At 34.3% G+C, this 27,119-nt stretch overlaps 1 protein-coding gene across 1 annotated transcript in view; it reads left to right on the forward strand.

Annotated features, from left to right (window-relative positions):
* The window catches only part of GPR158 (G protein-coupled receptor 158), a 449,562-nt gene that overhangs the window by 213,306 nt on the left and 209,137 nt on the right, over window positions 1-27,119 (forward strand). The window contains exon 3 of the mRNA XM_078075255.1: window positions 9,355-9,457. Within this exon, the coding sequence (XP_077931381.1) occupies window positions 9,355-9,457 (103 nt within the window). The remainder of the gene's footprint in view (window positions 1-9,354; window positions 9,458-27,119) is intronic.

Genomic DNA, 27,119 nt, shown 5'->3' on the forward strand with positions numbered 1-27,119 from the left:
TTTAGTTTCACATATGCATATATCCTTAAACAGTACTTTATAAAAGTTTTATGCTTTTGAATTTTACAAAATCAAAATCATATTACATATATCCTTTTATTAATTTTTATTCTTAGTACAGCAATTTATATTTTAACAAATAATTCTAGGAAAATATCTAAAGATAGACTACTCAAAAAGAAAGAAAGAAACGTATATGAAGCCCTTTAGCCATGAACAGGGCATAGCACCTATAGTAACTCTGATTTTGCTCTTGTGCTTGTGGGTTGTGCTCTCTGAGAACTAGACCATGACTTTGTTCCTCTTTGTTACTGAAGCAAATAGCATACAATGAAGCTCAGTAAACAAGAGCTAAATTAAGTCAAGAATGAAAAGAAAATCCCCAGTGGTTATGAGCTGTGGCCACAGGAAACACAGGGTGTCAAAGGTAGAACATAGTTGCTTAATAGTGAGTTTGGGGTTTAGGAGAGGGCAGTGTTTAATTTTTTTTAAGTGTTGAGCATATTAAGAACTGTGTTGCTCAGGGCGCCTGGGTGGCTCAGTCGTTAAGCGTCTGCCTTCGGCTCAGGTCATGATCCCAGGGTCCTGGGATTGAGCCCCGCATCAGGCTCTCTGCTCAGCAGGAAGCCTGCTTCTCCCTCTCCCACTCCCCCTGTTTGTGTTCCCTCTGTCGCTGTCTCTCTCTCTGTCAAATAAATAAATTTAAAAATCTTAAAAAAAAAAAAGCACTGTGTTGCTCGAGCGTTTGGGGCTGTTTCTGTTAAGAGGGTCTGGAACACTGGGCTTGTTCACTCAATGAGATATAATCCTGACGTTTCCCTGAGTCAGTTTCAGCCCCCACAAAGCATCTTGCTGTGTGTCAGTGTGAAGTTTGTAGACTTGTAATGTGTTTGTGCCAGATGCTACATTGTTGTCCCTTAGCTCTGTTTTGTGACAGATGGGTATACAACAAGCATGTCAAAAACTAATAATAGAAAACAGTCTCTTTTTAAATTTTAACTGTATCATAAGGTAAAATACCCCCTCATTCCTCACCCCCTCCCCTGCTACAGTCCATCATGCTTTTTAAACTAGATTCTGCCAGCTAATGAATAATAGAGACAAAACACAGTTCTTTTCACCCTGGTGAAATACTGCATTATTTGTTATTCATGAGTTCTTGTTTTTTTGGAAGATTGTTTGATGAAATATATGAGTGATGTGTACCCTATCATTGCCTGGAGGCCTTTTAGATTTCCTCAGAGTATTTTCCTTCTGTTTTTAATAAACTTGCAAATAGTTGTGGAGAAGAGCCACTGGATGATAGTATAACTAACCTGTTTTAGTACCATATCTTCCCAAACCCACTCCCAAATTAACAAATTCAACATTTTATAGTATTTCTTCACAAGGTACATAGAAGGAGTAAAAGGGGAAAAAAGCTGCTGTCTTTTAAAAATAATCTGGAAGACCCACTTACTACTGCATCTTTCCAGCATCAGGCCTCTTTCTTTGTGCCTGTGTTGTTGCCATCTGCTTTTTGAATAAGGTTCAGCAAATTCAATACAACAGGAAATCCTTTCTGGAGATAGGTAAGTCTTCTGTCCAAGCAGAGCAGAGTCATGTTTTTGCCAATAAAGAGAAAGAAGTGACAGTCTAGATGGCCATGAATGTCCTTGGTTTCCGTTACTGTGCTTGCTGGGTTTAGTTTGGGATCAAGAATCTGTGAGCTGGCCTCATGATTCTCCTCAGACCCAGAGGGGCTTCTGTTTCAGGAATTCAGGTAGAGAAGAGATACTTCATTTCTATGCCCTGAAATGAAGATTCATTTTCCAAGATCTGAGCTAAGGAACTCTGCAGGGAAGGCAGAGGTTTGCTTTTAAAATTTGTAACAGGTATAAGAATTAACTGCATGCCTTAAAATATATTTTATGTACATATATTTTAAAATTAATAATTTTCACGTACCTGAAGCTAAATGATCCAGCAAACTGATCATTTGCATAATGCCCCAAACCAAGAAAAATGGAAAAATAAACCTCTTAGAACAATCAAGGTACATTCCAAAGTGACCAGGTGTTAGCATCTATTCTTGTTTATAGAATGCTACTATGTACCCATATTTTGTGGAGAGTAGTCAGTCTGAAGCCACACCCCTGGAGTTGAATCCATGCTCTGTCAGTTACTAGCTGTGTGGCTTTGGGCATGCTACTTTAGTGGTCTATGCCTCGATTCTTTTCATCTTTAAGATAGAGATAATAATAGAATTGATGTAGGATTAAAAGTGTTAATATTTGTGCAGGCATTAGAACAGTGCCTGGCATATGGTAAATACTCAGAAAATATTAACTATTATCTTACTTACTCTTACCTTGTTATTTATTATTGCGTATACTCTTGCTTTTCATGCTTCGTGATCTAGTTTCCATGTATACAGGCAATTATAACTATAAATTAGAAGGAAAAAGACAGTTCTAGCAGTATGTCCATATTTTACATTTAAAATACGACAACTGTTAGTTCAAAATAAAGAAGGAAAAAGGAAAAAAACAAAAACAAAAAAAATAAGCATAAGAACTCAAAAAGTTCAGCAGTCTTAGTATTTAGTATATGAGAAAATAGGCATAAAGCTTCAGTAGCTCCAGAGGGCATCAGTGTATTTCAGCATCATTTTGTACCTAGTGTTCAAAGTAACAATTTTGACTCAGGAAGAAAATGTTAAATTCTGTTCCTGGTGTTCAGTTCAGTGAAGTCAGGAAGTGTTTTGCATTTTAGGAAGATTCCAAAACAAAGTTTTAAAAAAAGTATTTAAAGACCCATTTCTAGAGGATTTTGAATTATATCAACTTTATTGTATTTGCATTTTATTTTTGCCTCCTTCAGGTCCAAATTAATTTTTCTTCAGAATTATATGTAAATGTGATCCTTAGGCACAAGCATTATTTCTGTTAAATGCCAAACATACCTAAGTTTAGCCTTTGTTTTAGCCATTGCATTGCTCAGTAGTACCTTCATACAAAATCTTCATGACTGTCAAGCTGGCCAGGTTTTGTTTTGCAATTATGTTCCCCAGGAGTTGAGATGAATTGTATGTCTTGCCAATTATGTGTTGCAGTATCATCTGTAGAGTTTACATACACATTGTTGAGGAAGAAAGACCATTTTTCTCTAAGTTCCTTTTTAAAAATTTTGATTGTGGTAAAAAACACGTAACATGAAATTTACCATCTTAACCATTTTTTTAAGTGTACAGTTCAGTAGGTTAGCTGTATACATATTGTCGTGTAACAGATCTAGAGCTCTTTCATCTTGCAAAAGGGAAATGCTGTATGCCCACCAGAACAAGTCCTCATTTCCCCTTTCCTCAGTCTCTGGCAGCCATCATTCTACTTTCTTTTTTTATGACTTTAATTACTTTAGATACCACATACAAGTGGCATTATATGGTATTTATCTTTTTGTGATTGGCTTATTTTACTTGGCATAATGTCCTCAAGATCCATTCATGTTTTAGCATGTGACAGGATTTCCTTCTTTTTAAATACTGAAGAGTAATTCCATTGTAATTATATAGCACATTTTCTTTATCAATTGATGAACATTTGAGTTGCTTCTACCTCTTGGCTTTTGTGAATAATGCTGCAGTGAACTGGGTATCAAATAGCTCTTCAAGATCTTTTAGTTATTTTGGATATATACCTACAAGTGGGACTCCTGGATTATATGGCAGTTCTATTTTTAATTTTTTGAGAAACCTCCATATTGTTCCCATAGTGGCTGCACTATTTTATATTCCCACCAACAGTGCATAAGGATTCTGATTTCTCCACATCCATGCCAATATTTGTTATTTTGTTTTACTGATAGTGTCCATCCTAATGGGTATAGGCTAATACCTCATTGTAGTTTTGATTTGCATTTCTCTAATGATTAGTGATGTCAAGCATCTTTTCATATGTGTCTTGACCATTTGTATATCTTCTTTGGGGAAACATCTATTCAAATCTTTTGCTCATTTTTAAATCAGGTGATTTGTTGTTGTTGTTGTTATTGTTGTCATTGAATTGTAGTTTTTATATATTCTGGATATTAACCCCCTATCAGATACATTGTTTACAGATCTTTTCTCTCATTCTGTAGGTTGCCCTTCATATTGTTGATTGTTTCCTTTGATGCACAGTTGTTTTTAAATTTGATGTAGTCCCATTTGCCTATTTTTTGCTTTTGTTGCCTGTATTTTGATGTTATGTCCAAGAAATTGTTCCCAAATCCAATGTCATGAAGGTTTTTCCCCTGTTTCCTTCTAGAAGTTATAGTTTGGGGCCCTATGTTTAGGTCTTTAATACATTTTGAGTTAATTCTTGTGTATGTTATAAGGTAAAGGTTCAACTTAATTCTTTTGCATGTGGATATTCAGTTTTCCCAGCACCGTTTATTGAAGAGATTGCCCTTTTTTTTTCCCCATTGCATGGTACTGGCATCCTTGCATACGTCATTTGATCATTATATATGACGGTTTATTTCTGGGCCTTCTATTCTGTGCCATTGGTCTATATATTTGCCATCATGCCAGTACCACACTATTTCGATTATTGTAGCTTTGTAAATGTTTTTGAAATTAGAAAGTATGAGACCTCCAAATTTGTTCTTTGTTTTCAAGATTGCTTTGACTATTTGGGGTTCTAGAGATTACATATGATCTTTAGGATGGTTTTTCTGTTTCTGCAAAAAATGCCGTCGGGATTTTAATAGAGATTGCGTTGGGTAGCCTGGGAATTCTGGCAGTGTTAAGTCTTCCAATCCATGAACATGACTGCCAGTTCATGTGTTTGTATCTTTAATTTTTTCAGCAATGTTTCGTAGTTTTCAGTTTGGTTAAGTTTATTCCTAAGTATTTCATTCTTTTTGAAGCTATTATAAGTGGAATTGTTTTTTAGATATCCTTTCTGGATTGCGATTGTTTGTGTATAGAAACTCATCAATTTTTGTATGTTGATTTTATATCCTGGAACTTAGCTTAATATGGTTATTAAATCTAACAAGTTTCTTTTTTCTTTTTTCTTTTTCTTTTTGGCAAAATCTTTAGGGTTTTCTACATGTAACATTATGTCTTCTGCAAACAGATAATTGTATTTCTTTCTTTCTTTCTTTTTGAATGCCTTTTATTTCTTTCCCAATTACTCTGCCTAGTAGGACTTCCAGTAATGCTGAATGGAAGTGACAGTGGCCTTGCCTTGTTTCTGATCTTATGGGAAAATCTTTCAGCATTTCACCATTGGGCATAATGTTAGCTATAGGCTTTTCATATATGGGCTTCATTATGTTGAGATAGTTTCCTTCTATTCCTAGTTTGTTGAGTGTTTTTATCATGAAAAGGTGTTGAATTTTGTCAAATGCTTTTTCTAAATTACTTGAAATAGTCATGTAGTTTTTGTCCTTCATTTTGTCAGTATGCTGTATTGCATTGAATGATTTGTATGTTGAATTATCGTTGTGTTCCAGGAATAAGTCCCACTTGGTTATGGTGTGTAGTCCTTTTAATGTGCTGAATTTGGTTTGTAATTATTTTGTTGAAGATTTTCATGTCAATATTAATCAGGAATATTGGTCCATAGTTTTCTTTTCCTATAGTATCTTTGTCTGATTTTGCTATCAGGGTAATGCTGGCTTCACAAAATGAATTAGGAAGTATTTTCATTTCACTTTTTTTGAAGAGTTTGAGGAAAAGTTTGGTGTTAATTTTTCTTTGACTGTTTCATAGAATTGTCCATTGAGGCTTTCTGGCCCTGGGCTTTTTTCTCCATTTGGAGGTTTTTGATTCAATCTCCTTACTAGTTATAAATCTGTCCAGAATTTTTATTTCTTCATGACTCAGACTTGATAGGCTCTATATTTCTAGGAATCTATTTTTCTCTAAACTCTTGACCACCATCTCTTTGCGTTTGGATCTGGATTACTCCCAGGAACACGACTTTGATTATAGGTGGTGAAGACTATCCTTAGTATATCTCTGCTGATGGCTTAGTAGGTATGGGCATTGTAGGTTCATCGAAGAGGGCATCCAGTCTTGTGAGTAGCTACTTCATTCACAGGGATACCATAAGTCTTAATACAAGATGCTTAGTGTTTATCAAAGGGTATCATGGAACAGCTACCTCTATGGAGGAAGAAGTACTGCTTTTTCCATTTCTACCCTCTTGGACTTCTATGAAGATAAAGGAGAAAGGTTTAGGCTTGAATATCTAAGATGAATGAATGTCTTAAGTACCTAAAATTAATATTTTAAATGAATATTTTAAATGAATGTTAAATTAGAGTAAAATTCTGAAGACTTTCCTGTATTACATGAGAATCTTTTTAAAATTCTAAATTTTAAAAATTATAGAAAACAGCTCCTCAGTCCAAATATGATCAACATTAGTTGAGTAGTCATCATACTTTTAAAAACTAGTTTGAATACTAAACTAGTTGCCTAATCTTGAAAATGTATAAGTTTGGTTGGGAGGTGGCAGAGTTAAGAGTAGCTACAGAATGGTGATGGCAGATGGAGCAAGAAAGCATGGGAAGCTGATTGCAAATTTATAACCATTAATAGAAAAATAAGCCAGGATCACTTTTATACTAAGGCAAACATATATAAGCAATAGCACATGAGTTCCATGTAGGTCCCACAATATTGAAATACAGCAGGATGATATTCTTTTATTGATGCTTTCTGACTGAATGTTTTTTTCTTTTCTTTGAAAATGTAAATTAATTTAAGAATAGAACAAAAGAGTTTGAGGTAACTAATAATATAATTCTGTGTTTTCCATAATAAAACTGGGAAACTTTTTTTTATGCTCAATGGACTTTATATTTGGTCATATTTATCTGATCAGCTAGGGTTTTTTTAACCTTCATTTTTATTTCAAGTTTAGAGTTAGCTTGTAAAGAGATATTCTTATTCCAATAAACTCCAGATCTGCCTTAAACATTTAAAATTTTCAACTGAATTACTGTTGCAAAACTGTCATATTATTAGGGAATTTAGTGCTGTTTTAAGGAATAGCATTAACCTCCAAATTCCAGTGAGGCAGAATATTTAGAGTATACTATTGTATTCTTAGTATCTAAGACTCAGTTTACCTGGATAAATCTATGCTGTATGAATGTTTACTAAATGCAACTCACAAGAAATTTCACATGTTATGTCCATAGTATCACAATCTAGTTAATGAGATAATGACACCACACTGAATTACTCTTCTAAGTATTCTTTGTTTCTTCCTTTCTGCCTAACCTTTTAGCTCTAGAGTGTCTTGAGTCTCACCACTTTGGACCTCTGTCCTTTAAAACCTGTAGGCACTCCCTTAGTGATCTAGTCTTATCTGATTTCATGGCTTTACGTATCATTTTTGTGCAAATCAGTCCTAAATTATACAGCCCAGACATCTCTCCTAAACTCCCCCCTACTTTATCAGCCTGCCTATTTGATACCTACAGTTTCAAATAGGCACTTCACACTTAACATTTACAAAACTGAACTTCTGCTCTTTCTTTCAAATCTTCTCCTCCAGAAGCCTTTCCTAGGTCAATGATGGCAACTCCAGTCTTAAGGTTGCTCAGGCAAAAAAAACAGAATAAAGTCACCCTTTATTCTTTTCTTCCTCTTATACCCCATATTTAACCTATTAGGACATCTTGGTGTTTCTGCCTTCTTCAAGACTGTACACGAATTTGACTGAATGATTGTTCTTACAAATTAAAAAAACTAAGGCTCAGAGAAGTTAAGAGAACATCCCAAGTTCACATAGCTAGTTAGTGATAAAGTCATAATTCGAATCCTTATTTTCTGACTGACCACAAATAATATGCTCTATTCATAATACTAGTGCTTCTGAAAAGTAAGTTACAATTGTTTTTAATTTATATAGTTCAGAAATATCATCTGACCTATTGTATAACTGGATTTTTATAAATAGTGTGTTATTTTGTTTAGGTTCTATAGGAATTTTCTAAGCCCACAGCAGTTATTTCATAAATACTTGCCAACTCAGTTGAATTGATTGGTACTTCTCTCTTCTTGTATATTGCTCTGGGTCAGGAACTGTGTTTTCGATTGTAAGGTATAATTAGTTACAAATTGTGTTTTGGGCAAGAAAAAGGCTGGGGGTGGGGGTAGAATTAATGAAATAAAATATTCAAGGAGGTCTCTTAGAAAGCTCTTTGTTAAAATTTTTTGTTTTATCTGTATGAATTTAGAACATGTACTAGCTCTTGCTACCTTATATATAAATACTTTTCTATTTCTTGGAATTTTCATAGTATGTAATATTGATCTTGATACCAATCATTAAGCTTAGATTGTAGAATTATTATTTAAATTATTTAGAGTTTTCTCTTCAGGGCTTCTGTATTAGGGAGACATTTTATAACTAAAATCTATTAGATTGTAAGATTTCCTAATTGATCATAATGGCAAAAAGTCAAAGCATTGGCATCTTGGTAGAGAGCAGAAATTAAATTTCAGTGTTGATTGTATTCTTGAGACACTCCTGTTTTATTGATGTACTGTTTGTATTTTAATAAAAGTTATTCTGTGCTTATGTAATTAAATGTAGCAGAAATGAAGTATGTTAAGCCAAATTTTATGAGATTTAAGTGATATCTTTGAAAGAAACCAAGATTAAGCTTTTGGGAGATGTCTATTATATTTATTGATGTGACATATTTAGAAAGCTGATCATTTTTTAAAAATTTATGTAAATGTAGAACACTTATCTATGAAAGAGATTTTAGGTAAAGAGCCCTTGGGATCATTATTTTATCTTTATTTTTCTCTTCCAAATTTGCACTTTAAGGTTTACTTGTTATTTCACCAATTTGTTATTTTATTTATTTTATTTTATTTTATTCCAAGGATGAAAATTTGGTGAATATTTAATTCATAGAAGCAATTTTCACATCCCAAATTCTATCCATCTACCTACCTACCTATCTGCCTCCCTTTGCTATGATAGAAATATTTTCATGGAGTCCTTCCTAAGGCATTCTTATAGGCTTTGGAAATATCTCTTAAAGCAATACGATTATATTTGAGGCATCAAACCCAAAAGCCATGCCTAGAAATTTACTCCATATGGCAAATAAATGAGTTAAAGTTCTGTGGTGCCTACAGCCATAATGACATGTATTTAGAAAGGAAACTTAGTTTGCGGCATCTAAAAAATGTCTGTTGACAAACAAACCTAAAGTAAGAGTTCAAAAAAAGAGATACTTTATTTCTGGAAAATGTGATAGTTCTGTTACCATTTGTAGTGATGGATATCTGTGAGTCTTTATACTGTGAAATAAACTGTGATCAACTCTACTGCTGTCTTTTCTTTTTCATAGTGTATGCCAATTAAAGGTCTAGGATTCGTGCTTGGAGCCTATCAGTGCATTTGCAAAGCAGGATTCTATCATCCTCAAGACTTCTCAGTGAACAACTTTCAGAGTAAGTGTGCTTTGCTTCTCTGCATATGTATGAGTCCACATAATATACACCATTATTAATTATTCAGATTTTCTTTTAACCTTGTTGGAGTTATTTGCTTCAGTCCCCACTGGTCTGACATTCTTTCATCCCTTGAGGAGTTTTTGCTTTGGTTTGTCATCTACTATGCCCTGGAGTAGCACAGAATAATGTGTTTATTTTAAGTATGTTTTAGTTTTCAATACATTTCCTGAAAATAATGTTAGCTATGCAGTAAGATCAGTTGGGATTCAGTTATTGAGAGCTGTTGCTACAGAAAGTTCCTAAACCTAATTTTGCTAGTTTGTTTACTTTGTTTATTAATTTGTTTATATATTAGTTTTCTATACAGCATAAAGAGCTACCACAAAGTTAACAGTTTAAAGAACACAAATTTATTATCACATAGTTTTCATTGGTTACCTTTCCAGTCACAGGTTAGCTTGGTTCCCTGTCTCACCAGGCTAAAATTAAGGTGTCATCTGGGATGCAATCTGATCCGAGGTCCAGGGTCTTCTTCCAAGCTCATTCAGGTCAGTATCTTGCAGGCCCCCCCCTTTTTTTGCTAGATTTTAGTCTACTCTCAGCTCCTAAGAGTTCCTTAAAGCCTGTCCTTGTGACCCTCTTACAACATTGCAGCTCACCTCTTCAAGGCTAGCAAAACAATTTCCTCACTCTGCTCAGACTGAATCATATATAACATAAAATAATCGTGAGAGTGAGCATCCCATCATTTTGCCCGATAATGTAACCTAATTGAAGGAGAGACTATCTCCTCATATTTACAGGTCCACTCACATTCCAGGGGAGGTGATTATACAGGGTGTATACTCCACAATCAAAACTTGGTCATCTGCTATTTTATTCCTACTCCGGAAAATGTCAGGGTTACAATTTGAATATTGATTTTTTACTTTATCTCTAGAGAATGCAGTGTTACCACACTGGCTTGTAGCCAGCTATTGGATATAAAGAAGGAGTGTAGTAGTAAAAGGAGTGGTTTTATAGGAAGTTAGGGCTTGGGGTTACTGAAACTGAGGTCAGGTATCTTTCAGATAGCCATTCACAAATCTTTGCAAGCCTTATTATTGGTCTGTATAGGAATTTGCATTTCTACTAGGCATAGTTCAAAGGGTACATTGAGATTGAGACCTGAGTTTCTTCCTCTGGGAATTTTGGTAGACATTTGTAGATTTTTTTTGTTTTGTTTCCTCCTGGAAAACATTATTCTTGGTATTGAATCTGTTTACATTTAACGTATAGGCTCTGGAGATGAGTAACATTTTGCTCTCTCCTCTGTCATATAGTTCAGAATTCAGCCTTTGTTCTGATTAATAGTTACAGGTATAATTCTAAGATGGCCTCCAAGCTTCTGTTCCCACAGGCCCTGTCCAATACCTTCTCTTAAGTGTGGGTGGGATCTGTGAATACAGTGAGGTAGTGACTCACTCCCTGCTTAGGCTATATTATATAGCAAAGGTGATAGTATAGTCAACTATGTGATTACATTGCATTAAATAAGATTCCCTCCCAGCATAGCCAACTGAGGAGAGATTCTAGTGCTGGCCTTGAAGAAGTAAACTACCTTGTTGTGAGAGGGCCACATGGCTAAAACCTGAGTGCAGCCTCTGAGAGCTAAGAGCAAATCTCATGGACAGCAACCAAGAAAACATGGACCTCAGTTCTATAACTTCAAGCAACTAAATTTTTCTGAATTTTTCTGAAGCCTGAATACACATGGAAGAGGATCTTAAGCTCCAGATGAGAATACAGCCAGGCCAAAACCTTGATTTCAGTCTAGTGAGACCCCGAGCAGAGAGCCCAGTTACCCTATGTCCACACTTCTGATCAACAGAAACTGGGAAATAATGAATAGGTATTTTAAGCCCCCAAATTTCCAGTAATTTGTTATGTAGCAATAGAAAACTAATACAATAGCAGTGATGATAACATTTTCAGGGTAGATATGCTTTTCCTTGTATCTGTGGCAATACCAGGGCTACTTTGGCATTCCTCACATTTACGGTCCAGACATAACAGATGATTCAACACCGAAGAATTAAGGGAATAGGTTTTAGCTTATGTTCTGTGAAGGTATTTTGTATCTGGTTTACCCACATTTGTTCTCAGCTCCCACTATGTGACTGAAATAAAACATCTAAATATTTTAGAACCAGAGAATGACTATGCCATTTGCTTATAACACCACCAGGAGAAACTAGTTAACCTTTAACAACTTATCTTTATTTAATTTGCACACTCCTACTTTCTTCCTTATTTTAAAAGCCAGTGTTTTTCACTGGACCTACTTTCTCTAAGAAAAGGCAGCTTCTCTGTGTAAATCTAACTCCTGTGTTGTACACATTGCAGCCATGGAAAAGAGGCCACAGTTTTTAAAAGATGGTCTATATTTAGACATTAGCTGTGATTCAGCTTTGACCTTAGCACATACTTAACCAGACCTAACCTTCCTCAATGACAGAGCAGAAAGCTAGCTACATGTTATAATTTGAAGTCAGTAAAGTGCGCTTTGACCAAAACTGTCTTTCCTGATGGCCTTGTCAGGTTGCAGGAAAATCCATTATTATTCACTCCTTGTCCTGAAGAAAGAATACAGCAATCTGACCAAGAATGCAAGTTATAACTTACCAGGGTCATCAACTAAGGACTGTCCAGACATTTTTTGTATTCCTTATTATTATTAAAAACATTTACTATTTATTTCTGCGTTTTAATACATTCAGTCTTTTAATCATAGTATCCAGGCAGTTCGTATCGACAGTTGTTTTCTTATGTTCTTAAGGAGCTACCCATGACTTAAGGAATGACTATGGGTAGCTCTGGAACCAAGGGTAAAGAAGGCATTGAAGATCCCCAAAATGAGATAACATATGTGAACCTGCAAGCATAGTACATGGCATGTGATAAGTGTTCGTAGGTGTAGTTAAGTGATAAACAAACATCAGTGATGTATGTAAAGAGATAATCCTTAAACATCATTGGTCATTAGCACTTGGTCTCACATTTTATCATATTACAATAACTAATTTTTTAAAACTAGAACTTTTGGAGAATGAATTTGACATGGGGGACAGCAGAAGTATAACAACCAGTGCTGCATTGAGAAGGGCAGTAGGAAGAATACTTGGGAGCTAGAGGCAACAGAAAGAAATTAGTTGCCTGATCAGGAGAATAGGATACAGAAAACAGGAAAGAACGTACTTCAAAGATTAAATTCACTTGCTTTACAGTTCTACATCTAAAACAAGATCGGAAATCCCCACATCTGTTATTGTCATGTTATTGCATTTGGAGAGAAGAGCTGAGATACAGTGCTGACGTCTTAGAGAAAATGTAAACGTGACTTAAAAATCCTGTTAAACTATGAAGTGATTTGAAATCTTTATTCAGACTAAGACCTGCAGTAAACAAAGGGCTTGTAAAGACCAACAAGAATATGTTTAAATGACATGATTTAAAATTGTGCTGACAGCCCAGAGACTGTGTTCCTGGCATCTCTCTTGAAATTGGTGGTCATATGTGAACTAATAAGATCTGACACCTGGATGGTAGCAGGATTTCAGAATAACCAAGTACTGATGTATAACTGTCTCTTCAAATCCAGGCTGTTCACTTCCAGGTTGATGAAAAAGAAGAAACTTATGACATGCTCATCTCTCTCAAATCCATCTATCTTAATATGAATTCTGTCTTCAGTGAAACCTCTTTTCTCTTTTCTGTAGATACATTCCCAGCCTTTCAGTCTTACTTCTCTTGTCTTTTGGATTGACTTTGGCTCATGTACCTTTCCAGAAAAACCTAATTACAAATGACCCAAACGACTAAAGCAGTCCCTGTTTTGGCAACTCTTGTGTTAATGCTGGGGTTGGAGGGAATACAAGAATGTAGAGATTTTAAAAAGGTATTACCTTGGGAGAAAAGAAAAAGAAGCTCTTTGAAAGCAGGTACAATATAGCGATGCTGTGCTCTAAGCAAACTTGTTAAGCAAGGCTAACCTTTCTGGAATAAGTTTATCTCTCCTCTTTTTCATGGCTGGTGAGCAGGAGATACTTGGCTTTCTGTAGACTAGGTCCTGTATCAGTCTCTAAAAGCAACCCCAAATTTAGAACAGATTAAGGGAGCTTGAACATCACAGTCTCATTATCAGCATTATCACTTTTGCTGTTGATCTGACTTCAGCCTTGTGGTCTCATTCACTTTTGCTGTATTACAAATTGATCAGTTTTATTCCAGTTATAGTAGCACAATTATCCATCTAGTTGTGCTTTTGTTTTTGCCTCATTCATCTGCCTAGTTTTCAGTTTTCATGTCTTCCTTCATTAGTCCTGCTCATAGTGAATGGAGTCCAGTCACTCGATGTGTCTGGAAGATCGGGAAGATGAGGTGAGTTGCCAGTGGAAGGGTTCCCAGTGCTGTCCATGTTCTTGGACTCTTGACTATTGCATTAAACTGTTAATCTTTGACTATATTCTTTCCAACTGTTGGGACATACTCCATACCATGTTGGACTTCCCTGGTTGTTAAATTTCTACCAGAGCTGAATTTCTATCATAGTTGAGCACAGTAATTAAGAGCATGGTCTTTGGAGTAAGTCCAACTTGGGTTTGAATCCTGGCTCTACTACTTACTTGCACTGTGCTATATTCTTTAATTTCCCTAACCTTCATTTATGACATATGTAAAATTGGGATAATATTACATGTTTTATAAAATTGTTATAATGATTAAATAATAAATTCAAAGTTATAATCATGGCAGTTGGCACATATTAAATGCTCAAAAATATTGTTTTTATGATTATTATTTGGAAGTTTGTATCTATTCCAGTCCCCTCTTTCTCCAAGTATCTCCCCATTTTTATTCCTTTCATCTAGTATCTGCCCCATTTCCCAGCAGAAGATCATATTTCCATGTCCCAGATTTTTTCTTTAAATCTTTAAAATGGGCCCCACTCTCATATATAATATTCAGTCATCCAAAAATCTTCCTTCTTCCTACTATCCAAAAATTTACTTCATTAGATTAAAAAATATTTCTATTACTGCTTTTATTTAGCTACATTATTTTACTTTATTGGACTGCTAATTTGAGATTCACTTTTGTAGACAATCATCTTCCCCAAAATATTAAAAAAAAAAACCAAAACCCCTCTGGCAGGGAAATTTGACTGTCAGTCATTCACAAATAATCTCATTGTAATAGACAGAATGATGTCGGTTCCCAGCCCCCAAAGATGTGCATGTTCCCATTTTTATAATCTGTGACTGTATTACCTCACATGGCAAAAAGGGACTTTGCTGATGTGATTAAGTTACAGACCTTGAGATGAGAAGATAATCCTCGATTATTGGGACCATTCTAATCATATCAGTCCCAAATAGCAGAAAACTTTCCTGGCTGTAGTCAAGAGACAGAAGTGAGGGCACAAGGGTCAGAGAAATACTACATTGCGGGGTTTGAAGATGGAGAAATAAACTCACCCAAGGAATGTAGGTGGTCTCAGGAAACTGGAAAAGGCAAGGAAATGGAATCTTCTCTAGATCCTCCAGGAAAAAATAAATATAGCCCTGCTGACACCTTGATTTTAGCCAAGTGAGACCCATATCAGACTTCTGACCTATAGAAGTATAAGAATGAATATAACTATATTATATTTCATTTAAGAAGCAATATAAATTTGTGTTGTTTTAAGACACTGAGTTTGTGGGAATTTCTTATAGCAGCAATAGAAAACTAGTACACTCAGTTAGGTTGCTTCCCACCCAACATTCATTCCAGTGTTCACAGTAGGCCATAGTGCTTTCTCTAGAGGAAATTGTTCACAATTCCAAATAATTGACTCAGAACAATTTATAATCTGGTGGGTCTTTGAGTCATTCATACTTGGGTTTAAATCTTGTGTCCACTTACTAGCAGGAGACTTGGGCAAGTTTCTCATACATTCTGAGATTCTCTTTTCATATTCATAAAGCAGGAATAGTGGAATCTATTCCTTGCCTATTGTGAGGAAGGAGTAAATGAGATGACATATCATATCCCAAAATGGTGGTGATTGTTATATTAATGTGAATATGGAGAATTTAGTCCTTTTGTTTATAGTATTTATGTATTGGATGTCGTGGGGATTGAATGAGTAAAGTGTCTACGGGCAAAAAATCCATTTGTGTTTTATAATTTTATAAGTCATATCAGAATCTTTCTAAGATCTAAATGGTATTTTTGTCCAAAGAAAAATACTACTAAAAATGTAGGAGACAATAGAAAAATGATAAAATGTATAGGTAAGCATATATCAAGGTAGGGAAAAGCTTGAACTCTGACTATATTCATGGTGAGGAAATATAAATTTTAAAATGCTTGCACTAGGCTTTATATTGAACTTATTTTCACAACTAGCCATTCGTGATGCAAGTATATGATGGTATATTAGCTAATCCTGATTTTAGGATATGCAAATATACATTCATGTCCTAACAGTAGGAATCTTTTTGGATAGCAGTCTATATATAAGCATATTCAGCTAACTCTTCTCTCCATGTGGATATTATAGATATTGAACCAAATATACATAGAAATCTCCTGATTGTGTTGGTTACTCATGTACATGTACCTTTTTCCACTTAATTTTTGGATGTGATTTTAACAACCTGAAGACAGGAGATGTTTAACCTAATGATGATTTCAGATGAGCATTATTTGTACCTAGAGCTAATGTTGAACTCTCATTGTCTGAATTGATTCTGTTACTTTGAGCTGAATTATGTTTATTGTTTGTGATCCATCTTTTTCTCATGCCTGTAGAATGGAAGGAGGAGGGGGTTTTGGCAAATGGGCACATGGGCTAGTCTTGCAAAGGTCTGGCCTCTATCTTCCTCTGCCAGAAACTGTTCCTATCACTGAGGGCTACAGTACCTCCAACAAGGGACCTCTGATTGGTTTGTTGATTGATTTATGTCCAAAAAATCCATCTGCCAAAAAATATTACTGAGCACCAACTGTCCCAGACATTCTTTTAAGCAGTGCAAGAAAAAAGTGTCTAAGCTTCCAGGACAGACCCACATCTTCCCAGAACATATTGCAATACCCACAAACAACAAATGAAGGCAGTCTTGAGTAAAATACAACTCAGTGTTCAATATTAGTAAATAGGATCAAATGTAAGAGCTTTAAGATTTAACTGGCCTTAAAAGGTAGTCATGTTTTCTCTCCATACTCCAAATATTCAAATATTACCTTTTTGCTCTTGTGAAAACAGTTTTATACTTCTGGCACTTAAGAATCTTACTCAGCAAAACACTTAATATTTCTATCTGATGTTTGTACTATGAAGACCTGAAATATATAATTTCTACTTCAATCTACCCTACCCACTTCAACTCATTCTTTTCTAAATCAGAAACTCTGTACTTTTCTTCCATAAAATGTAAGAAGAAAACTTTCTGTGGTACCTTTTGACAGTAGGTACCACAAGTCATAAAAATGTGGGTACATTTTGATCTATCAGTTCTATACTTCTATTCCAAGGAAATATCAATCTAAGAGATTAAGAAAGTTGTATATTTTTTATAAAAGAAAAAAGAAGAGTGAAGAAAAGTACCCCTTTAATTTGTTCATTAGTTGAATCTTCAGAAAACCAAACCAAAAAACTGATACTTTAAGAAAATTTTTGAAAAGTTTTAGTGTTTCATTAGCAATGACCAAATTTACCCTTGGGTTTTTATGGTAGATGACAAAATTTCTCAATGGACACCCAATGTAATTTTTGTTTTGGTAGAAGGCATTCAAATAAAACTTTGCCACATAAGTTTTCTAATGTTACCTACTAATTTCATTTGCAGTTCTCATGACAGTATTACCTTGTTGAAGGAGAAAGTTTAAGTTACTGCATTATTTGTAATATTATTTGTAAGGACAACTTCTAATTTTAATAATGCAGTTTAATCTTTCCTGAACTTTTTTTTTTGTGGAAACTGGTATTGCTATGGGAATGACAGCACTATTTTTTTTTTATTATGTTCAGTTAGCCACTGTATAGTACATCATTAGTTTTTGATGTAGTGTTCAGTGATTCATCAGTTACGTATAACACCCAGTGCACATCACAACACGTGCCCTCCTTAATACCCATCACCCTGTTACCCCCCCTCTCAACTCCCTCCCCTCTGAGACCCTCAGTTCATTTCCTGGGGTCCATAGTCTCTCATGGTTCATCTCCCTCTCTGATTTCTCCCTGTTCAGATTTCCCTCCCTTCTCCTGTGGTCCTTCAAGCTATTCCTTATGTTCCACATATGAGTGAAACCATATGATAATTGTCTTTCTCTGCTTGACTTGCTTCACTTAGCATAATCCCCTCCAGTTCCATCCATGTTGATGCAAATGGTCAGTATTCATCCTTTCTGATGGCTGAATAATATTCCATTGTATATATGTACCACATCTTCTGAAATTCAGATTTAACAAAGTGAAAGGATGACTAAGAAAATTATTAAAAACTATGTCTCTGCATTTTTTGTTATTTTGAATTGTCTAACTTATTTCAATAGGTTTTTTTTTAAATCTCCAAATAGAGTGAAATATTTAGAAAAGCGTTGTTAATACTGTTAACTGTTCTAATATTAGAATATCAAAAAGCAGTACAAAGTTTAAAAGGACAGCATAAAAATGAAGGACTCGCTATGGAATCATCTCTACTTTCTAGTTTAATGATAGAAAGTATTACACTTTATTATTCAATGTAAAATAATGTAGCCAACAGTAACATACAGGTACAGGATTTAATATTTATTATATGCATCTATTATACATTATTTTTCATAGCAGTATGTTTGTTGTGTTATTACAATCTTAAAATTTTACTGATTCATACTTTGTAAAACAAAAATGTTATGAAACATCGAAACTTGCAAACTGATCAGCAGAGTTTTTTGGAAGACTAGAAAATTTTTTTTTCATTTCCAAGAGTATGGATTTAATTTTCTGGAATGAGATTCTCTTATCAGTATTTCTTTCTTTTTTTTTATTATGTTAAGTTAGCCAACATATAGTACATCATTAGTTTTTGATGTAGTGTTCTTCATTAATAATGTTCCAAATCAGAGACTAGAGACATGGCACCTAAATGCAATGCATCATCTAGATTTCATCCTGGTTGGATGAAAATAGCTACAAAAGAAATAACTGAGAATTTATGGAATTTTAATATGGACTATTCATAAAAAAATATTATATAAGTATTAAATCTCCCAACTTTGATAATCATAATGTAGATTTACATGAGAATGCTCTTTTCTTAGGATGTACAAACTGAAGTATTTATGAGTAAAGGGACACAATATCTCTAATTTACTCTCAAATGGGTCAGAAAAAGTAGTGTACATGTAAATCTATAAACATCTATCAATCTGTCCAGGGACTATGAATGATAATGTAAATGCTATAGAATATAAATAGTGGATCTGGGTAAATAATATATGGATTTTTTTCCCATTTTTGTTATGTTTTGTAAATTTAAGGTGTATAGCATATTACTTTGATACATTTCTTTATTTTAATATGATTTCCATTGAGGAAATATTTGTTACATTACATCATTATAGTACAATATTATTATCTATATTCATTATACTATGTACTAGAGCTCTACAGCTTATATACTACTCGTTACAAGTTTGTAATCTTAAACACCATCAGTCTTATCGTCCTCATCCCCATCTCCTGGTAACCGCCACTTTGATCTCTATTTTTTAAGGTTTTGACTTTTTTGGATTCCACATAAAAGTGATATCATACTGTACTTTTCTTTCTCTGTCTGATTTATCTCTTGTAGAATAATCCATCTATGGGGTCAGAAATGTCAGGATATTCCCCTTTTTCATGGCTGAATAATATTCCCTTGTGCACATATACCACATTTTTTATGTATATGTATGGAATTTATTTGTACCATTCTTGCATCTTTCCTGTACATTTCAAATTATATCAAAATTAAAAGTTAAAAAATCTAATTTTTAGAACATTGTTTTAATTCAGAGGTCTGAAATTTTTCAACACTTGTAGCATTGATGAGTTAATTAGGTCTTTGGGATTTGGAGCAAAAATTCACTTTGTTATTCACTGCTATCTAAAGGGTCACAAATTTAAAATATGTTTTTATTATAAAAATATTACATGTTCATTAAAGAAAATTTTGGAGTGTATAGAAAAGAATTTCAAAAGCCATTTGAAATCTGTTGATAATTTCATTCTTTAAGTTTATTGTTTTTATAAAATGTGTGTACATATGATCTTTCTGAAAACTTGGTATTATATTCATTTTAATATAATACATAGTCTTCTTGAATGTAATTTTAATAGCTCCATAGAATTCCATTGAGTAAATGTACTGTGATTTACTTACCCATTCTAAAGTTTCTATTTTTACTAGTTTATATAAATATAAAACTATACTTAAATAAAAATGCCCCGAAGTTTTGTGTTTTTCTGAGATCAGTGTAGTAAAATTAAAGTAAGAAGAAAGGTTAACATATTGTTCACAAATTTCACAATTTATCTTGCCGGGCTTATGTTTACAGGTGAATATTTGATTCCTCAGATACCCTGTGGTGCCACTATAAGCTTCTCCCAATGTCCTTTTTTATATTTTTGCTCAAGGCAGCATACTTGATCATCCATATAATGAGCTGAAAAGCTGCTATCGATTGCCAAAGCTCATAGCTCTTCATATTTGTCATTTGTCTTCAGGAAGCATTTGTTTTATCTGAAAGTTCCAGGTATTATCTTCATTTTTAAGCTTTAGCAAAGCAGATTGGGATTCTGTGCATGGAGGATGTTTTTAAGTTGCTCAGAACTGAGATTCCCAAATCAAATTATCCTCCAAGATGATTTCTAAACACACTTTCCCATACGTTCCAAAGACACCTGTAATAACTCCTATTCCTAACATATTTTTCCAATTTGTGTCTAGCATCTTGAAAAATACCATTTTGAATGAATTCTTAAGCATAAATGATTTGAGAGCCTGAAGATTTGTTGGGTTGAATATTTTCAGCTATACATTTGTATTGCATTTATTCATTTTGGAAGAGCACTTTCATCATTAGCAATTATTTGCTGAGTATTCAATATGTATAAAATACTGTGTTCAGTGCTGAGTGCATAAAGAGATATATAAATCATGACCCCTGTCCTCTAGGAACTTCAATTTTTAAGCCATCATAACTTAAGGTACCATTTAGTAAATTAACAAAAAGCCCATTATTATTATTTAGTAGTAGTATGATTTCTACTAGCTGCATATATTCCTTTGTCCTGGATAGAGAACTTCAGCATAAATTGATAACATGTTTTTGGAACCAGAAGATTACTTAATCATGCTTTGAGTCCTATAGGAAGTACTGAATGTAGAAAGTTCTATCTGTAATTATAGCTTTTTTGCACTTTAGAAATCGGGTCTCTGACTTGTGGTTTTTCTTTCTCTCCATTTTACCACTTTGTGTCCCTTACAGAACCTCTTGATTTTTCATATTCAAATAAAGTTAAGACATTTATTAAAGAGGAAATTTCTCATGAAAGCACTTCACTATTCAACATTTGTGGGTTGATCTTCTGATACTTCTGAGAACAAAGAATAAAATGTGATCATAATTTATTTTCTAACAAATTGCTTTTATCCACAAATATTGAAGCATTCGTCTAACCAACATAATTTAGTATTACCTATATGAAGAAATATAGAATGGTTTGGACTTGTCAATTTCCAGCCTTATATCTAGCTGCTACTATGTTAGTAGACATAATACCTGTAACTTATTTCAGCCTTACCTGGGGAAGATAATGCAATGTATGAGCTTTTTCTGTTGTATGTCCTGCACTCATGATTGTATTTTATGGCCCAGTATACTGGATCTTTTGTAATATTAATCTAGGTTGGAAAATATAAAATGATTGTCCTATTCTTATTGCTCTCACAGCTTATTTGGGTACAGCATATACATCTGTAGAACTTTAGCCATAGGCAGAGTTAGAAGAACACAGGCAGATAAACATAGTCACAAGGACTTGGAGCATCAGGAAGAGAAGTGAACAGAGCCAGAGTGCATTAGACATGAAAAGTCCTCTATGTTGGTGTAGATCTGGATAATAGGTTGGTGAAGAGAATAATGGGAGAGAGTAGATAAGTTTAAGTCCAGCTTTGGACAGCAGGAATGGACTGTTCAACAGTACTGTCAGAGATGACTGTGTTCCTCAATGCTACCTTGCATTCAGTAGGTTGCAATAGGTTGAATATAGACAAGTAACTCAGTCTCCCCAGTAAATCAGGATTGGGAGACATTACGATCACTGTGAAAGAACCTTTATTTATGTGAATAACAAAATATATCAATGTAGAGGGGACCGTAATTAGGAAATAAAGATGAGCAACAAAATTGGACTAGTGAAAGAATTGTGTCTCTATCATAATACAGAAATGATGTCTAAGTCTCATTTAGGAATAAGCTTTTCTGGTAAGAGAAAGAAGGATGGAAGAGAGGCTAATTTTCGTTAATTAATAAATGTAATACACAATAAATTTCAGAAAGAATGTATTCCTTATTTTAAAGTTCTGTACTTCCAATTAGTTAACATACAGTGTTACATTAGTTTCAGGTGTACAATATAGTGATTTAACACTTCCACATCACCCTGTGCTCATCACAAGTACCCTCCTTAACCCCCATCACCTATTTAACCCATTGCCCACACACCCCCCCTCTAGTAACCATCAGTTCTCTATACTTGAGAGTCTGTTTCTTGGTTTGTCTGTCTGTCTGTCTCTCTTTCTGTTTTTCCCTTTGCTCGTTTGTTTTGTTTCTTAAATTCCACATATGAGTGAAATCAAATGGTATTTGTCTTTCTCTGACTTATTTCACTTAGTATTATACTCTAGCTCCATCCATATCATTGCAAATGGCAAGATTTTATTCTTTTTCCTGGCTGAGTAATATTTCATTATATATCTCACATTCACTATATATATCTCACATTTATTATATATATCTCACATTCATTATCTATATCTCACATCTTCTTTATCCATTCATCAATCCATGGACACTTGGGCTGTTTTCATGATTTGGCTATTGTAAATAATGCTGGTATAAATATCAGGGTGCATGTATCCCTTTGAATTATGTTTTTGTATTCTTTGGGTAAATACCTCATAGTGCAGTTGCTGGATTGCAATAGGATAGTTCTATTTTTAACTTTTTTTTAGAGGGGGAGGGGGAATAAGAAGAAGAGGGAGAGGGAGAAGCTTAGGCAGGCTCCATGCCAGTGTAGAGCCCAATGCAGGGCTCGATTGCACAACCCTGAGATCATGACCTGAACACAAATCAAGAGTCGGATGCTTAACTAACTGGGCCACCCAGGCACCCCTATTTTTAGCTTTTTAAGGAACCTCCATACTGTTTTCCAGAGTGGCTGTCCCAGTTGGTATTCCTACCAACATTGCAGGATTGTTCCTTTTTCTCCACATCCTCAACAACACGTGTGGTTTTTTGTGTTGTTGATGTGAAACATTCTCACAGGTATGGGTGATATCTCATTGTGATTTTGATTTGCTGTTCCCTGATGATTAGTGATGTTGAGCATCTTTTCATGTGTCTGTTGGCCATCTGTATATCTTCTTCGGAGAAATGTCTGTTTATCTCTTCTGCCCATTTTTAAATTGGATTATATGGTTTTTGGGTGTTGAGTTTTATAAGTTCTTTATATATTTTAGATATTAACCCTTTAGTGGATATGTCATTTGCAAATATCTTCTCCCATTCTGTAGGTTGTCTTTTAGTTTTGTTGATTTTTTTTCACTGTGCAAAAGCTTTTTTGCTTTTGTGTCCCTTGCCTCAGAAGACATATGTAGAAAGAAGTTGCTATGGCGGATGTCAAAGAGGTTATTGCCAGTGTTCTCCTCTAGCATTTTTCTGGTTTCCTGTCTCACATTGAGGTCTTTCATTGATTTTGAATTTATTTTTGTGTATGGTGTAAGAAAGTGGTCCAGTTGCATTCTTCTGCATGTGGCTGTCCAGTTTTCCCAACACCATTGTAGAAAATTCACCATGTAGTTGAGGATTTATTTCTGGGTTTTGTATTCTGTTTCATTGATCTCTGTGTCTATTTTTGTGCCAGTACCATATGGTTTTGATTACTACAGCTTGTAATATAACTTCGAAGTTTGGAATTATGATGCCTCCAGCTTTGGTTTTCTTTTTCAAGATTGCTTTGGCTATTTGGGGTCTTGTGGTTCCATACAAATTTTAGGATTGTTTATTCTAGCTCTGTGAAAAATGTTGTTGGTATTTTGATGGAATACCATTAAATGTGTAGATTGCTTTTTGTAGCATGGACATTTTAAAAATATTTGTTCTTGGGGCGCCTGGGTGGCTCAGCCATTAAGCGTCTGCCTTCGGCTCAGGTCATGATCCTGGGATCGAGCCCCTCATTGGGCTCCCTGCTCGGCAGGAAGCCTGCTCCTCCCTCGCCCACTCCCCCTGTTTGTGTTCCCTCTCTCACTGTGTCTCTCCCTGTCAAATAAAAAAAAAATCTTTAAAAAAATAAATAAATAAAAATAAATAAATAAAAATAAAAATACTTGTTTTTCCAGTCCATAAGCATGGGATGTCTTTCCATTTCTTTGTGTCATTTTCAGTTTCTTTCATCAGTGTTTTATAGTTTTCACAGTACAAGTCTTTCATCCCTTTGGTTAGGTTTATTCCTAGATATCTTACTATTTTGGTACAAATGTAAATGGGATTGTTTTCTTAATTTCTTTCTCCTGCTTCATTATTGGTGTATAGAAATGCAACAGATTTCTGTATGTTGATTTTTTATCCTGTGACTTTACTGAATTTGTGCATCAGTTCTAGCAGTTTTTTGGTGGAGTCTTTCAGGTTTCCTATATAGAGTATCATGTCATCTGCAAATAGTGAAAATTTTATTTCTTCCTTGCTGATTTGAATACCTTTTATTTCTTTTTGTTGTCTGATTGCTGTGGCTAGGACTTCCAGTACTATGTTGAATAAAAGTGTGAGAGTGGACATTCCTGTCTTGTTCCTGATCTTAGGGGAAAAGTTCTCAGTTTTTCTGCATTAAGGATGATGTTAGCTGTGGGTTTTTCATACGTGGCCTTTATTAATTTGAGGTATGTTCCCTCTAAAGCTACTTTGTTGAGGATTTTTACAAATGGATGCTGTATTTTGTCAAATGCTTTTTCTGCATCTACTGAAATGATCATATGGTTCTTATCCTTTTTCTTATTGATGTGATATATCACATTGATTTGTGAACATTGAACCACCCTTGCAAGCCAGAATAAATCCTACATGATTGTGGCAAATGATTTTTTTAATATATTGTTGAATTCGGTTTGCTAGTATTTTATTAAGGATTTTTGCGTCTGTGGTCATCAGGGATATCAGCCTGTAGTTCTCCTTTTTAATGGTGTCTTTATCTGGTTTTGGTATCAGGATAATGCTGGGCTCATAGAATGAATTTAGAAGTTTTCTTCCTTTTCTGTTTTTGGAATATTTTGAGAAGATTAGGTATTAACCCTTCTTTAAATGTTTGGTAGAATTCATCTATGAAGCCATCTGGTCCTGGACTTTTGTTTTTTGGGAGTTTTTTGATTATTGATTCAATTTCTTTGATGGTTATTGGCCTGTTCAACTTTTCTATTTCTTCCTGTTTCAAGTTTGGTAGTTTACATGTTTCTAGGATTTTACTCATTTCTTCTAGGTTGTCCAGTTTGTTGACATATAGTTTTTCATATTATTTCATAATTGTATTTCTATTGTGTTGGTTATTTCTCCTCTCTCATTTGTGATTTATTTATTTGAGTCCTCTCTCTTTTTTTTTTCTTGATAAGTCTGGCTAAAGGTTTATCAATCTTATTGATCTTTTCAAAGAACCAGCTCCTGGTTTCATTGATTGGTTCTAATGTTTTTTTAGTTTTTATTTCTGCTCTAGTCTTTATTCTTTCCTTCATGAAGCTGCTGATTTTAGGTTTTGTTTGGTATTCTTTTTTTAGTCTCTTTAGGTATAAGGTTAAGTTGTTTATTTGAGATTTTTCTTGCTTCTTGAGGTAGGCCTGTATTGCTATAAACTTCCCTCTTAGAACTGCTTTTGCTGTATCCCAAAGGTTTTGGACCATCATGTTTTCATTTTCATTTTTTCCCATGTACTTTTTGTTTGTTTGTTTTTCTTTTTTTTAATTTTATTTTATTATGTTATGTTAGTCACCATATAATACATCATTAGTTTTTGATGTAGTGATCCACGATTCATTGTTTTCATGTAACATGCACTTTCAAATTTCCCCTTTTATTTCCTAGTTTATCCATTCATTGTTTAGTAGCATGTTATTTAACCTCCAGGTATTTTTGGTCTTTCCAAATTTTTTCTTGTGGTTGACTTCTAGTTTCATAACATTGTGATTTCAATCTTCTTGAATTTGTTGAGGCTTGTTTTGTGGGCTAATACGTGATCTATTCTGGAGAATGTTCCATGTTCATTTCATGTTCCATTGAAAAGAATGTGTATTCTGCTGTTTTAGGATGGAATGTCCTGAATATGTCTGTTAAATCCATCTGGTCCAGTGTGTCATTCAAAGCCATTGTTTCCTTGTTGATTTTCTGTTTAGATGATCTGTCCATTGATGTAAGTGTGGTGTTAAAGTTCCCTACTCTCATTATAATATTATTGATTCGTTCCTTTAGGTTTGTTATTAACTGTTTTATGTATTTGGATGCATAAATGTTTACAATTATTATATTTTCTTTATTATTATATAGTGTCCTCCTTTGTCTCTTGTTACAGTCTTTGTTTTAAAGTCTGTTTAGTCCGATATAAGTATTGCTACTCCAGCTTTCTTTTGACATCCATTTACATAATAGATGTTTCTCCATCTCCCCATTTTCAATCTGCAGTTGCCTTTATGTCTAAATGAGTCTCTTATAGGCAGCATATGGATAGGTCTTTTTTTTTTTTTAATCCATTCTGTCACCCTGTGTCTTTTGATTGGAGCATTTAGTCCATTTACACTCAGAATAATTATTGATAGGTATATATTTATTGCCATTTTATTACTTGTTTGTTTTCTTTTTCTGGAGATTTTCTTTGACCATTTCTTGTCTTTCTCTGTTTCATGGTTTGCTGATTTTCATTAATGATATATTTGCATTTCTTTCTCGTTATTCTTTGCATATTTATTAGTGGTTTTTAATATATGATTACCATTAGTTTTATATATAACCTCTTCTGCATATAGAAGTCTATATTAAGTTGATGGTCGTTTAAGTTTGAGCCCGTTCTTTTCTCCTCTCCTCCCCACGTTTTATGTATGTGTTATTATATTTTATATCCCTTTTTTGTCAGTACCTTGGGACTGATTTTTTTACAGAAATATTTTTACTGCTTTGTGTTTCCTACCTTCATACTGTCACATTTGGTCTTTCCTTTCCACTCAGAGTCCCCTTTAATATTTCTCACAGGGCTGGTTTAGTGGACATGAACTCCTTTAGTTTTTGTTTGTCTGGGAAACTCTCTATCTCTCCTTCTAGTCTGAATGATAGCCTTGCTGGATAGACTATT

Source organism: Halichoerus grypus, chromosome 6 (assembly GCF_964656455.1).
Source record: "Halichoerus grypus chromosome 6, mHalGry1.hap1.1, whole genome shotgun sequence".
NCBI lineage: Eukaryota > Metazoa > Chordata > Mammalia > Carnivora > Phocidae > Halichoerus > Halichoerus grypus.